Source organism: Carcharodon carcharias, chromosome 22, assembly GCF_017639515.1.
Source record: "Carcharodon carcharias isolate sCarCar2 chromosome 22, sCarCar2.pri, whole genome shotgun sequence".
In the NCBI taxonomy this organism is placed as follows: domain Eukaryota; kingdom Metazoa; phylum Chordata; class Chondrichthyes; order Lamniformes; family Lamnidae; genus Carcharodon; species Carcharodon carcharias.
This window is the reverse complement of record NC_054488.1, coordinates 12,283,924-12,298,728: the sequence shown is the minus strand read 5'-3', so window position 1 is coordinate 12,298,728 and position 14,805 is coordinate 12,283,924. Positions and strand designations below refer to the sequence as shown.

At 42.0% G+C, this 14,805-nt stretch overlaps 1 protein-coding gene and 1 long non-coding RNA gene across 3 annotated transcripts in view; one reads left to right on the top strand and one right to left on the bottom strand.

The window, feature by feature from the left end:
- Positions 1-361: 361 nt before the first annotated feature.
- On the bottom strand, positions 362-4,950 carry LOC121293616. The gene is made up of 4 exons (XR_005946571.1): positions 4,855-4,950; positions 3,030-3,170; positions 1,326-1,426; positions 362-576 (listed from the first exon to the last, which is right to left on the bottom strand). It is a non-coding gene; the product is annotated as an uncharacterized LOC121293616 (long non-coding RNA).
- Positions 4,951-5,155: 205 nt separating this feature from the next.
- Positions 5,156-14,805, top strand: part of LOC121293614 (dynein heavy chain 9, axonemal-like) — a 530,687-nt gene continuing 521,037 nt past the window's right edge. For both annotated transcript variants that reach the window (XM_041216734.1, XM_041216733.1), the window contains exon 1: positions 5,156-5,526. In XM_041216734.1, the coding sequence (XP_041072668.1) occupies positions 5,179-5,526 (348 nt within the window). In that variant the 5' untranslated portion in view covers positions 5,156-5,178. The remainder of the gene's footprint in view (positions 5,527-14,805) is intronic.

Sequence of the window (14,805 nt, the reverse complement as noted above, 5' to 3'; positions counted from 1 at the left end):
ATCAATTATCTTTGGTGTCAAGAAATTTCACCAGTATGTAATTGGACGTCATTTTACTATCAGTTCAGGCCACAAGCCTTTGATAAGATTGTTCAATGAGGACAAGGCTATACCACCCATAGCCTCAGCAAGAATACAGAGATGGGCATTGATCATAGCAGTGTATGAGTATACTTTCATCCACAGGCCTGGAAACAGATTGCAAACGCTGATACATTCCTTTGGAAGAGAACAATGAGAATGTTCCAGTTCCTCAAGAATTCATTTTATTATTGAACTTCTTAGATTCATCACTGGTATATGCTAGACAGTTTCGAGATTGGACAAGTCGAGACCCAGTCTTATCCAAGGTACGTGAACAAGTTCTTTATGGTTGGTCACAAGAACAGGAATCTGCCGAAATGAAAGTGTATTTTCACAGAAGATATGAGATGACCAGCCAGGGTGGTATCTTATTGTGGGGAGCTCGAGTGATTGTTCCTCCAAAAGGACGAAAGCCATTGTTAACTGAACTACATAGTTAACATCCAGGTATTTCTTAAAAGAAGGCCATAGCACGCAGCTATCTATGGTGGCCTGGAATGAAAGGAGAAATAGAGAGCTTAGTGAGTTGTATGCAGTGTCAGCAAGTGCAAAATTTACCCAAAACAGCACCGTTCCATCCTTAGGAGTGACTAGGAAGGCCATGGGTGTGATTACATATTGACTATGTGGGACCTTTTATGGGAACAAAGTTTCTCCTTATCATTGATGCTCACTCAAAATGGATGGACATAGATGAGGTGAGGTCACCAACATCTTCTGCGACAATTGACAACTACGTCAAAGTTTGCTATCAACGGACTGCCAGAAGTGGTTGTATCAGATAATTGCATGGCATTTACGAGTGCTGAGTTTCAATGGTTTATCAACCTCAATGGTATCACTCATGTAAAAACTTCACCGCACCAACCTTCTTCGAATGGACTGGCTGAGAGACTGGTTCAAACAATCAAAATTGGCATGAAGAAATTAACAGGAGACTCCATAGTGACCAAGCCAGCACGTTTTCTTTTCCATTACAGGACCACCCCCTCGTATGACAACAAGTATCTCACCTGCCGAATTGTTGATGAAATGCCATCTCAGAATGAGATTGAGTTTAGTAATGCCAAATTTAGGGGGGAAGGTTGGAAAGGAGTCAGGGAAATCAGAAGATTTGACTTGACTGGCATAGTTGTGACAGGAGGTTTACCATAGGAGAGATGATATATGTGAAAAATTTTGGCGAAGGACCCAAATGGTTATCAGGTGAAATAACTGCAGTGACTGGACCTCTTTCTTACCATGTGAAAGTGGAAGGCCGAGTCTTAGGTAGACATATAGATCATATAAGGAGCAGAGAAACAAATGATTCCTCCAGTGTTCATGACCACATCAACATCTCCTGTTGAAAGAACTCAACTGATTACAAATGTGTCTGAAGGATAGGCTCTACCTGCAAGAGTTGAGGAAACAGATTTGCAGGTGCCCACTGAAGAAGCTGATATTCAGACAATCCCAGAATAAGAGGATCCTAACAAAACATCTGAAGCTATAGAGCTGAGTCATTCTACACGCGTAAAGAAACCCCCAGAAAGACTGAATTTGTAAATTACTCATTTGTGTAAATAATTTGATATTTTGAGCAAAAATGTAATTGTAACTGTAAAAAGTATTTCTGAATAAAGGGGGAGGGATGTAGTAATCTGATGTGTAATGTACCTTTAAGAAGAATGTATAATGGAAGATCACATGGTCTTATTATCCTATAGCAGAATAGCATGGGCTACCTTAGTAATTAGTAGTCAGTAGTTGGTAGAGGTCTAGAGTTAGAGTCTGTAATGTAGAGACAGAGTTTGAGTTGTAAGCACACGTGTATAACTGCTGGGTTCCTTTATATATAAATAGAATGTGTTCCACATAAGAACTGTCTGCTGATCTACTCTGTATGTGGTATCAACTCGATCATCTTGCAACAAGTGTGCAACCCGGAACCATTAGTCCAACTAAACTAGTGACCAGGATCCAACAAGTACTGTACACAGTTCTTGTCTCCATATTATAAAAAGGGGGTAGGGGCAACTGGAGAAGGTGCAAAAAAGGATTTAGAAGAATGATAATACACCTATTGGGGAAGATTGAACAGGCTAAGACTCTTCTCAAGAACAGAGAAAACTGAGAGGCGACCTGATCAAAGTCTTTAAGATTGATGAAAGAATTTGATAGGGTAGATGTGGATTAGATGTTTCTACTCGTGTGGGGAAGACCAAAAATAGGAGCCATAAATATAAGATAATCATGAATAAATCCAAGAGGGAATTAAAGAGAAACTACTTCACCCAGAGAGTTAAAATGTGGAATTTGCTACCACAAGGGGTAATTGAGGCAAATAGCAAGTATGCATTTAAGGGGAAGCTAGATAAACACACTTGAGAGAATGGAATAGAGGGTTTTGCTGATTAGGTTACACGAAAAGGAGTGCAAAAAAAGCTTGTGTTGAGCATAAACACCAGCATGGATCAATTGGGCCAGATGCCTTATTTTTTATTTCTAGAATGTGCTATACATTCTAAGCTGTACTGTTATGTTTTGAGCTTGTTCCATTTGTTCACATATTTCATTGCAATTTGATAACTAACCTCTTATTACCATTGAAACCTTTGATAATCTTGGAAAATTATTTACCAACTTTCACTATTTAAAAGAAACATGACTAAGTGAATTAAATGACAGGTTCATTGTTTTGGATTCAGTGTGGCCAGTTTCAGAGGAAATTCTTCTTCCTAATTATATAGGGTTTAGGAAATTTTAGATTGTTTTAATGATTGTACCAATTACCCATGCAATTTGTGAGAGGTGTGTTAATGCATTTGTTGTTAGACTGCTTAATACAATGAGAAAATTCATCTCTTAATTAGTCCAATGTTGTTAACAGATGAAAACAAGTAAATATTTTTAAAAATCTATTTTCTAGTAATCTGTGTAATGTTTAAGACACACGAGCTTACTTATAAACCCCCGTACACTTAGCAATCTTCCTCTCGAACTCTGTAGACGCAATATCAAATGTAATCTTAAAGTGAATTTTTGCAATGTTGCTATATTCTTCCATTTTAAATGAACTTTCCAGGATTATTGAACTTGACTTTCTGGAAAATAAAAGTGGTGCGAATGAATTCAATATCATCTTAATTTTTACAGGTACTCGTGAAATGATGAGAGCAATTTAAAGATAATGAACAAAAAACCCAGAAACAACAACAATTAATCCTTGAATTGTATAATGGACTGGTGATTGGCTATGACATTTCTGTTTCTCCATTAAGCTTTCTGTGGCCTATTTCAGATCAGAAATCTTGAGTAATTTTGTCACTGGATGAGTGGGGTATGCAATGGTCTAATTGTTATTGTTTATCACCCGTATCACTGTTGCAGGAAATTTTGGGCCTTTTTTGTTCCTTTCCTCCTTGGCTGTCACCACCTATTTGCCAAATTTTCCAAATTAAACTGTTGAAAGTTCCATATTCTCAAGACCTATGATGTTTTTACACATGTTTTCGATCAATTCCTATTCTTCAATCTGCCCGTGAATTGGCTACTGTCCCCTGTGTTGTATAGACCTGACTGTTTTCTTGTCTGTTGAAGGCAGTCACTTCAATAATCTTTGGGTAATAATTAACTTGGTGTTATCCATTGATTTCCCATTGATTCAACTGGTTACAACTAGAATCACAGCAATCATAAAGAATTGTGCCAGTGTAATTCTATCTGGTCCAGACCCTGTACCACCTCTGTGAATCCATTCATCCTTGAAATTAGTGAAAAAATTGGGAGCAATAATCATCTCACAAGTCATTCAGGGTGCTCTAGGTGACTTAGTCAGATATGTGCATGACTATCATTCCGTATGTATCAGGCAAAGAGATGGTCCACTATTTAACATGCGAACTAGGGGAAACCATTGCAAGAGCATTTTGAAAACAATATGTGAACTGAGAGAAAACATTCATTTTCAAAATGTGAATTCAATCTGACCCAGAAATAGGGAGGAGCTTTCACCAAACCAAAATGTGCTCTGATACAGTGAAAAACCTTTGGATATAAGTTCCCTACAATAATCTGGCTTCCCGGAATGCTCAGAACTCTTACTATTTACAACACACAATAGTCCCAGTGGTTCTGTTGCAGGTGGATTGTGTCCCTGGAGAAGAGTAAACTGTGGTTTATTTGGGAACTGATAAACATTATTCTAGATTACAAAAACAGAAAATGCTGGAAAAACTCAGCAGGTTCAGCAGCATCTGTGGAGCGAGAAACAGAGTTAATGTTTCGAGTCCGTATGGCTCTGAAGATAAACACTTTCTGATTTTGTTTCAGATTTCCAGCATCTGCAGTATTTTGCTATTATTCTGAATTATTCTGTTTTGTTGAGCAGGGAAACAGAATATACCCCTCACAAAATTCAATCGGTGGAATAGAGCCTGTGAAAGAGGACATTTGTTTTACATTCCATATTTCAAGTTCTTGAAAGATGCTCCCCATGTTTCTCACTTCTATATTTTTTTTCCATTTTCCGGCTCCTTCCATGTTTTCTCAGAAGGAGAAACAGTAAAACTTGGAAACGACTAGGACAGGCCAAACTGGTTTTGTACACCTGAGCATGGAACTCCAGCAGTACTGGTGCCAATGGTACTGGTTTTTTGACAATTATGAACATTTCCACCCCCCCAAACCACTTTCCTTCCCCTCTTCCTCCCTTGGCCTTTCCTCATGTTATCCCTTCCACCTTCCTCACCCCCTTCCACCCCCCCCCCCACACACCACCCCTCATACCTTCAATAACTTCTCCCTCCGTCTAATTTTCCTTGCACTTTACTATACGTCTCCCTCTTCCAGTTGCAGCTCTCACTGTCCCTCTTGCCTTTGGCATCAGCCTGGTGTGTGTGTGTGTGTGTGTGTGGGGGGGGGGGGGGGGGGAGGGGGAGGAGCTGAAAGTTTGTTGACAGCCAACCCTGCATCTCTTCCCTCACCCACCACCACCACCACACACACACAAGTTACTGCAACCTGCAAACAAGCCAGTTGCTATGGGTACGACTCACCCAGCTTCTCTCTCTCTCTCGGGCAGAGGACTCGCTGCAGGGAACCGGGAGAGGCATGGAGCACGGCAGCTCTGAGCAGAGTTGGGACTTCCTGCGGGACCATGTCCTGAAGACTCTGAAGCTGAGGAGCGAGCGCTGGCAGAAGTGCATCGGCACCGAGGGGCACCGGCTCGTGATCCAGGACTTTGTGGAGAGGAGCGAGCAGACGGTGCTGGTGCTGACCCTCAGCCCGGCCGGGGACTTGGTGCCCAGCCTGGACTTCCCAAACCTCAGCAAGAACAAAGCGGTTTTCTTCGTCAAAAGGCACAGAGGCAAACTCAGCGCCGACTGCATGAAGAACAGCCTGGTGTTCGGAGACCTGGCTTACTGCCCTCTGGACCAGTTCGCAGCCCTGGTAGACGAGGTAATCCAGGTTCAAATGAAGGCAAAATACTGCAGGGGCTGGAAATCTGAAATAAAAGCAGAACGTGCTGGGGGTGGAGGGGGTTGGGGTGGGGGGTACTCAGTTAAGTTTGGCAGCTGCCAGACCTTCTGAATCCCCCACCCCAGCATTTTAATTCAAATTCCAAACTGAGATCTTATAGCAGGCAAGGCTAGGAGGGTGGCTGGAATAAAATGTTAACCTTTCAGCTAGGTGGTCAATACCAGGAAAAAAAAAAGCAAAGCCCCTTCCTCATGCAGGGACTGAATGAGTTCCTGGGTTTACTGAACTGCAAGCAGAATCCTGTCCAGCTGTGTCTTTTCGCCACCCCCTGCAAGTGTTTCAAATTTCCAGAATTTGCGATTTTCCGGGTTTCTGTTTATTTCTGCTAACAGGAATTTTGATTTATTTCCAAACTGGTCCAAAATGTGTAAAGATGCCAGCATCCCAGAAAGGACTTTTTTTTGGTTCATACTCAAGTAGAAGAATTTGAAGAACTATTAGATTTCAGTAAATGTCTCTGTAGCTCAGCTGTTCTGAGAAGCTTCAGGTCCAAGTTGCATTGCACTTTGTTTTTAGTACACTGACCCAGAAGATGTCTAAAAAGGACATGAATTTCAATTTGGCCATGACCCTATTAATTTAAAATTTGCTACGTCTGACTAGTTCCACACTGGAGTTAGGTTTTTAAATAATTCCCCACAATTTACAACATGAACATGAATTTAATTCAACTGGTATTTAGTAGGGGAAAACAGAAACCCACGTAAGAGTGTGAAAATTTTGTTCAGTAGAGCATTACTGAAAAGTGCAGAAATAAAACTAAAATTAAACAAAATCACCTGAAGCAACTTGTACCCTTACTCACTAAGATATTATTTAGTGCAGCATCATGTCCAGTGGTTTATGACTGAATAGCTTAGATTTTGTTTTTATTACGTAGGGTTGAAGGGATGCACCAGGATTTTGGTTCCACGTTTTGATCTCCCACAACTAGAACCAGTGGAGTTTCTGGTGATTCTGTCACATTTTACTTCACAGGCGATTTGGTGATTCTTAACCAGTGATTTGGGGGCGTCATTCAAAGAATCTGTTCGTCTCCCGTAAACACACGGCACTTGTCTCCTTGTTGTTGAATACTTTGAGCTGTTGTTGCTATGGATTTCAGTTCACCTCAAACTCAGCCTAAATCTGTATTCAGTTTGATGGGAGGCTGTAAATCAATATTCAACTACATTAGATTTTTATACCTAACAAATCAGTTCTTGTGGCTTTATGACTACATCACAAAATAAGATATATTCCATTAATGAAATCAGTGGTTTTCTGTCATATTTTAACTCAGTGTCCTAGGGTGTGAGAGATGAATGATTAACAAGATCTGTCACTCCTGGATATTGTCCAGTGATCCCTGTTGTAAAGCAGAAGTACTGAAAGTTGAATTAAAACATTTTAAAGCTTGGCTAGGATACCTTCAAAAGTCGAATATTGCTTTCCAGGCTCCCACATGCAGATTATTTACTTGATTATGGCACCAGGGGATTGCCTGTAGGTATGGAACTTCCACCAGCAAACGTTTTCAGGAGAGAAAGAGAGAGAGGAAGGAAGTTCAGAAGGAGAGGCATTTTGCAATCACCCCAAGTAGTTTAGATCAAGCAAAACCTGGGTTCAATTTCACCTTCCTCTCTTGTTCACTTGGCTGTTCTGGAGCGAAGTAAAGGTGCTAAATAGTCAGCTACTGAAATGTGGAGAAGAAAATTAGCTCGGCTTCTTTATCCTGATTGCTCTAAAATATCCTCAGTTGAAAGTCTATCATTTGGTTTGCTGCTGGCACTCAAGTTTCAGTCCAACATCAGTAATGTTTTTTTCTGATCAGGACACCAAGGGACATCTAGTGTCGGGTGAAGTATGATTGCTCAGTTAGTTAATATCTTCAGAGGAGAGCAAAAAAAAGGGCGGCTTTTCATTTGATTTTGTTGCATGGTAAATGTGTATCTGAAGGGAGGTCTGTTTGACCATTCTCAATCTTGTGCAAAGTTGCAGCAATGTCCTGGCATCAGCTCCATCATCTGCTGCTGCTTTTTAAATCTAATTTAAAAGTTTTTAATAAAATCAACACTCAAATTTAAAAATGCAGTTCGGACACTTTTGAGTGTACCAATATGGCAGTTGTAAGCTGAACCCTTAAGAATATCACTTTCAAAAATCAATTGCCCGCACAAAATCACTAAGTACAATTACGACTGTGTGTATTCACAGTTGAAAGAGTGCACCAGAATTTTGAGGGTTGTATTTCACATTTCCATGCATTCAAAATTAGAACCAATAGTTTCTGGTAACTATTCTGTCAAATTCAAATTTTATTACATGATTTGGGGATTTTAACTGGTGTTTTGCTGGGTGTAATTCAAGCATTCTGTTCATTTTCCCTTATATGAGATGAAACTTTGTAACTGAAGGAAAAGATGACAAAAAAGATGTTATTTCTCCAATAGTTTGAGTATTTGGTGGTATAATGAAGTATCTAACCATGGAGCCAGATAGTGGAGTAATAGAGGTTTGATTTCTCACACTCTGTTGACATCCAATCTTGGGAATGATTCAGAAATCAGACCTCCTGCAGGTGGATGGAATTTGGAAAAGTTGTTGCTTCTGGCCCACTCCACATTCTCTTGGTGACTGGCTTTAGAGTGACATTGATCACAAATTTGATCAGCCATCTGACTGTAGGACATATATAGCCCAGTGTTATCTGTGCTAGCAGAGAGAGACAGGGGATATAGAAAGCTGAGGAACATGTTAACATTTCTGCTCTGATAGAGACTAATTCCTTATTCTTTGATTTGCCTCGATAATATGCTGTAGAAGTTTCTTCAGTGAACATGTTCGAACTGTATCAAGCTTATTTCTTGCACCTCTGAGTTAAATGTACTATTTAAAATTTATTTTTTACATTCTGAAAATCAATTTAACTGGAGGGAGGAAGAAAGAAACTGAACATACTTATTAAATGTTGTGTGACCATTATTCACAAGCTTGAAAAACTTTACAATAGCCTCACCAATGTGGATGATTTATGATATCCTTTTTGACACAAGTGAGTGAAGCTACACAATGTGCTGAAATTAGTGATCAATTTTTGTCCTTTGCTTTCTGTTCCATAACTTGATGCAGGTTGTGACACGGTAAACATTTGCAATCAATGTTGTGATCTTCATTGGCAGTTGCAAGAGAAAGCTAAATGATATATGCTCTCTGTCTGACAATTTTCTTTCTATCAATGCTATTTCTTTGCATTCTGTTTCCCCCTCCCTGCCTGCTCACTACACTAGGTTTATTGCAATATTGTTCAACTCATTCTTTCCTGGGACCTCAAAATGATGGAGTTCCGTTTCTCTATATGAGTCCATTCCTCCTACATGCTCTTAAACACAATGTTATTCTATTTTAACTCTTCTATCTTCAGAAAAAGAAGCCAGCGATGAGGCCACATGGCATTTTATTGTGGATCAATGAATGGATCATGAATAAAGCCATGACAATCCATTCATAGAAACATAAAAACATAGAAAATAGAAGTAGGAATAGGTCATTCAGCCCTTCGAGCCTGCTCCGCCATTCAACGCGATCATGGCTGATCCTCTATCTCGACGCCATACTCCCACTCTCTCCCCATACCCCTTGACTCCTTTAGAGTCTAGAAATCTATCTATTTCCTTCTTAAATATATTCAGTGACTTGGCCTCTACAGCCTTCTGTGTTAGAGAATTCCACAGGTTCATCATCCTCTGAGTGAAGTTTCTCCTCATCTCCATCCTAATTGGCCTATCTCGTATCCTGAGACTGTGACCCCTTGCTCTGGACCCCCCTGCCCCCCCAGCCAGAGGAAACATCATCCCTGCATCCACTCTGTCCAGCCCTGTCAGAATTTTATATGTTTCAGTGAGATCCCCTCTCATTCTTCTAAACTCCAGTGAATACAGGCCTAGTCAGCCCAATCTCTCCTCAAACACCAATCTTGCCATCCCAGGGAAACTGTCATTGCAGATCCTCAGGTCATTATAGAAACAGTCTGGTGAACCATTGCTGCCCTCCCTCTATGGCAAGTATGGCAAATATTCTTTCATGTGGAAATACACTTCTTCCAACAAATTTAAATTGCTTGGCACGTATATTATTGATGATCCAATCTTCCCAGTGTTTTTAAAATTTTCACTTGATGTCGATCCCACTGCGTCATCGTGCATCAACAATCTTTGTTGGCGCATCATCATTTGTTCTGCTTGCATACCCCAACTATGAGTTATCTTTTGAATTTGTTTGTTTTAACCTTCTTTCATATCGTATTTTTGCATCATTTCTAAGCCTATGGATCCCATATTTGTCTAGAATGGATTTCAAAGTGATCCATTTATGCCTTCACCTTATTGGTTCATCTTTCGCCCAAAGGCAGAACCATGCAATTAAGCAGATATAATGACATTTGCACATAACCAGAGTTTAGGAACATAGCACTTAGGACCAGGAGTAGGCCCTTCAGCACTTCGAGCCTGCTTTTTACTTGGGCTTTACCAGCAAAGAGACACTCTTTATTCTCAATTCTTCTTCAAATTGTAGAAATAATAGCTACTACCTCCTTGATATCTTGAGTTAACTTTTTGACTCCTGATTGTGTAGTTAAATTCCATTAAAATGAAAACATGGCTGTTTCTATAATGACGTGAGGATCTGCAATGATAGTTTTATGCCTGAGATATCAGTTGAATATCTACCCTTTTCACATTCAACATCAGTGGTCTTTTGCACTAAAGAGCATGACACTTTCCTATGAGTTCAGCTACGATCAGCCATGTCCTTATTGAATGGTAGAGCAGGTTCGAGGGGCAAGTTGACCTACTCCTTTTACTTGTGCCCTGGGTCTCTAAATTTAAGAAAAACGTTTCTGTACAGGGGAAAAAAAAAAGAAAAAAAAATAAACTTGAATTTACACAATACTTTTCATGACTACTGGACATCTCAAAGTGCTTTAGACTCTAGTGTCATCACTGTTGTAATTTAGGAAATGTGGCAGCCAATTTACACTCAGAAAACTCCCACAAACCCCAGTTTGATAATTAACAGATAATCTGTTTTTTGTGATGTTGATTGAGGGATAAATATTGACCGAGCCACACAGGTTAACCCTGCTGAGGCTCTTTGAATTAGTATCATGGGATGTTGTACAGAGCAGAGCAGATGGGGCCTCAGTTTAACATCTTAACCGAAAGCCGGCACCTCCAACATTGTAGCGCTCCCTCAGTACCGCTCTAACATGTCAACCTTCATTTTTGTGATCAGGCCCTGGACTGGAACTTGACCCTGAACCTTGCTATTTGAGGCAAGTGTGCTTCATTGGCTGACTCACTATTATGTATCACTAATATCCATGTGGTCTGTGTAGTATTAGCTGATGTCAGATGAGGGAGTGTGGGTTGAAAGGATACAATCGGTCAGTCACTGGACTACAGTTGCACAGGTCCAAATACGCAGCAAGCCCTAAAAACAAGGATGTCAGGTGAGGATGGGAATTGGCTCATTTGTGATGCCTTCATGGCAAGATAGCATTGTGGCACTTCCAGTCCAATCTTGCACAAACAGAAGTGTCACTCTCCTGAGGTTCTGAAGGGCTGTTCAAACCTGTGCAACTGTTCCATGAGAGTGAGTCACTACTTCCAGGCCAGGGGCAAGAAAAGGAGAGAATGTTAGGCAGAAGAAGAAGAAAAAAGTTTCAGCCTGTAAAATTTATCATTTGAAATAAAATGTTGCATATTAAGCCTCGACATTGCTAGACTTTAAAATAAATTTATCAGCATTGTCTCTGCCTCTATATGAAAAGCCTCCATAACAACTCCTGACTCCACTCCTGCCTCAGCTTATCTGCTACTGAAACCCTCATCCACATCTTTGTTACCACTAGACCTGATTACTCTAATTCACTCCTGACTGGCCTCCCAGCATCTACCCTCCCTAAACATGAGGTCAAAACCCTGCTGCCTGTGGCCTAAATTGTGCCAAATCTCACTCACCCCATCACCTCAGTGCTCACTGACCTACCTTGGCTCCCGGTTAAGCCATGCCCCAATTTTAAAATTCTCACCCATCCTTGTTTTCAAATCCTTCCATAGCCTTGTCCCTCCTTATCTCTGTAATCTACTCCAGCCCTGCAAACCTCTGAGATACCTGCACTCCTCTAATTCTGGACCCTTGAACATTACTGATTTTAACTGCTTCAACATAGATGGCCGTGCCTTTAGCTGCCTGGACCCTATGCCCTGGAATTTGTACCCTCTCTTTGCCCCTCTTTCCTCCTCTTTGACATTCCTCAAAACCCGCTTCTTCAACCATGCTTTTAATCATTTTCCCTAACAACTTCTTATGTGGCCCAGCGTCATATTTTGTTTTATAATGTGGTCATTATGTCATATATACAAACCGGGAGATCCAAGATGGCTGCTGTGTTGACAGCTCTAGATAGGGAGCTCCTCACTATGTCCATTCATCGGTGGCCACCTGCTACCATCCATTAACTCTTTCTAGCTCTGAGCCCTCACTTCTGCTTTATAAGTTCCCCTGATTCTAATTGTGTTCATTTTAACATAAGCTTCAAGTTAACTGCTAGTTTAAACAGCCTCTCTGATAGTTCAAAGCCCATCACCTGACCTACCTGGTGAGCCCTGTTAAAGTTCTGGAAAGACTTGGCTGCTGATTTTCTCTCTCATCTGGCTTCAAATTGCTGAACTGCAGTGGACATCTAGACCACATTTCTGTATATACATTGGGGAAAAAGTAAGACACTCTGTCCAGAAACTGCTGCTGTTATTTGATTTCTTCTTTCCTGATCTGCAACTGGTGGGAAAACTTAGACCTACATCATCTTTCACACTTAGCTTCAAATTCCTGGACTCCTCTTGACATTAGGAAGACGTTTCTTGTCAATAGGCTATGCTGTTCCAACCGTCCTGGATTTTTCAGGACTGTCCTGTATTTGAGGTCGCTGCTTCATGTCCTGGGTTGTCTGTCCCATAAATTAGACTTTTAAATTTCACAAATGCACAATACTCACCTGTGCTCATCAAATGTGCACCCCTCCCGATCGCCCACTCTGACAGGCCTGTCAACATTCACAACCTCCCCCCTTCTCTCTCCCCCCGCCCCCCAACCTACAGTCATGTAGTTTTCAATGCCAAAGTTTCCCTTAATTTTCTCCCTGAGAGTTGGTCACCCAGACCATAAGCCCTAAATTTTGACTCTCTCTTGCTGATCTTCTGCAACATTTAAAGTATCTGGGGACAGTCTACTGCCCTTCCCCCACCACTGAGAGACATCAGCCTCCTACTGAGCCTGTGTCTGGCCACTAGTTTGACTGGATTTTCAGCTTCAGTCTATTCCTGGCCACAGGTCACATGTGCATTTGCATTCGATCGTGCACAATCTGTGTTAGTGTCTCACAGCAGAGCCTCCTTTCCAGTTATCTTGGAATTCCCTTGCCATTGGAGACCATGTGGTAGTGGGCATGCAGTGACCACCCCACATTAAAAAAACTCACGTACAAGTGTCTTCCACTCATCAAAATGAAGTTTGGGACCTGTAGCGTCAGGACCCTCATGAACCATCCCAACAAGACAGGCCTGAGCACTGCACTGCCTTGTCGGCTTGGGGACTCGGGTGCCTTGACATTTACATTGCAGCTCGAAGCGAGTCACATATAGGAGAAGGCCAGCTGAAGGAACAAGGCAACGGGCACGTTTTTGTGGAGGGGCCTTCCAGAAGAGGCATCATACTTCCATGGAGTGGGCTTCACCATAAAAAATAAACTTTTCTGACAACTCAGCTTCTCCCCCTGTGGGGTAAGCAAGTGCCTCATGTCTGCCCAGCTCACCCTAACAAGGAACCAACATGCCACTGCCATCAGTGTATAGGCCCCTACATTTGAGGCAATAGACAAGGCCCAGGTGGGATTCTGTACTGACCTTGAGCAATCCATAGCACAAGTCCCAACAGGTGATAAACTGATCCTCCTCGGAGATTTCAATACTAGAGTCGCAAAGGTAGTGAATTCCTGGAAGGGTGTGATTGGCAAGGAAGGAGTAAGGAAAGCAAACTCCAATGGGCTCCTCCTCCTGACGAAATGTCCAGGACCTGACCTTGTCATAACCAACACCCTGCTCCTCCAGTGAGACAAGGACAAGAGTCATAGCAACATCCGCTGCCCAAACACTGACATTAGCTCAACTACGTCTCTCTCGAGCAAGGGATCACAGAATGTCCACATCAGCCGTGCAATGACAAGCCCTGAAAACTGCTTGACTGATCATACTGCCTTTTCCGATCCACCATCACCATTGGCTTGTCTCTCAAACAGTGGAGGCAACAGAATACCGCAAGAAAATTAATGCTTCCCAGTCAGCCTCCAGCACCAGGAGCTACACTGTTGCCCATAGTGCTTGGTTGACTCTATAGTCCACGATAACATGTACCTGTGAAGAGGTCCTTGGTCTCGCCAACAGGAAACATGACTGGTTTGAGAAAACAACCAAGAGATACAGGACCTAATCGAGCACAAGCGCAAAGTTTTCATTGACTGGAATCTCCACCACTGCCCAAGAGAAAAGCAACAGGCAGGCAGCTGAAGGCAGTGGTACAGCATAAAACCCACAGCATAAAGTACAAATAGTGGGTGGAAGGAGGGCAGGAGATCCAACAGGTCATGGACACCAACTTCATGCGTAGTTTCTTCAGCGCTGTCAAGACCATCTATGCTCCAAGCACCCAAAGGCCAACCCTGTTGCGAGCCAAGCATGGAGGGGAGCTCATCAAGGACTTGAAGTGAGCTCTCTCGCTGGAGAGAACGTTTGGAAGAACTCCTCAATTGCAACTCTGTCTTTAACTTGATTCTCGAATCCGTTCCTCAATACCCCGTCCGGCTTGGTCTTGGCACTGTCCCAATCCAGAACAAAGTTGAAAAAGCCACCTAGCAGCTGAAAAACAGCAAAGCCCCTGGTGCAGTTGGAATCCTTGCTGAAATTCTGAAACTCGTTGAAGAAACCCTCCTGGTACGACTGCACAACCTCATATCCCTCCTCTGGGCAGAGGAACGCGGGGGATTGCAGGGGCACTGTGATTGTGACTGCATTCAAGTCTGATTGTGGTAATTACAGAGGAGACTCCCTGCTGTCTGCCTCAAGGGATATCATTACAAGGATCTTCCTCAACTGCCTCCTC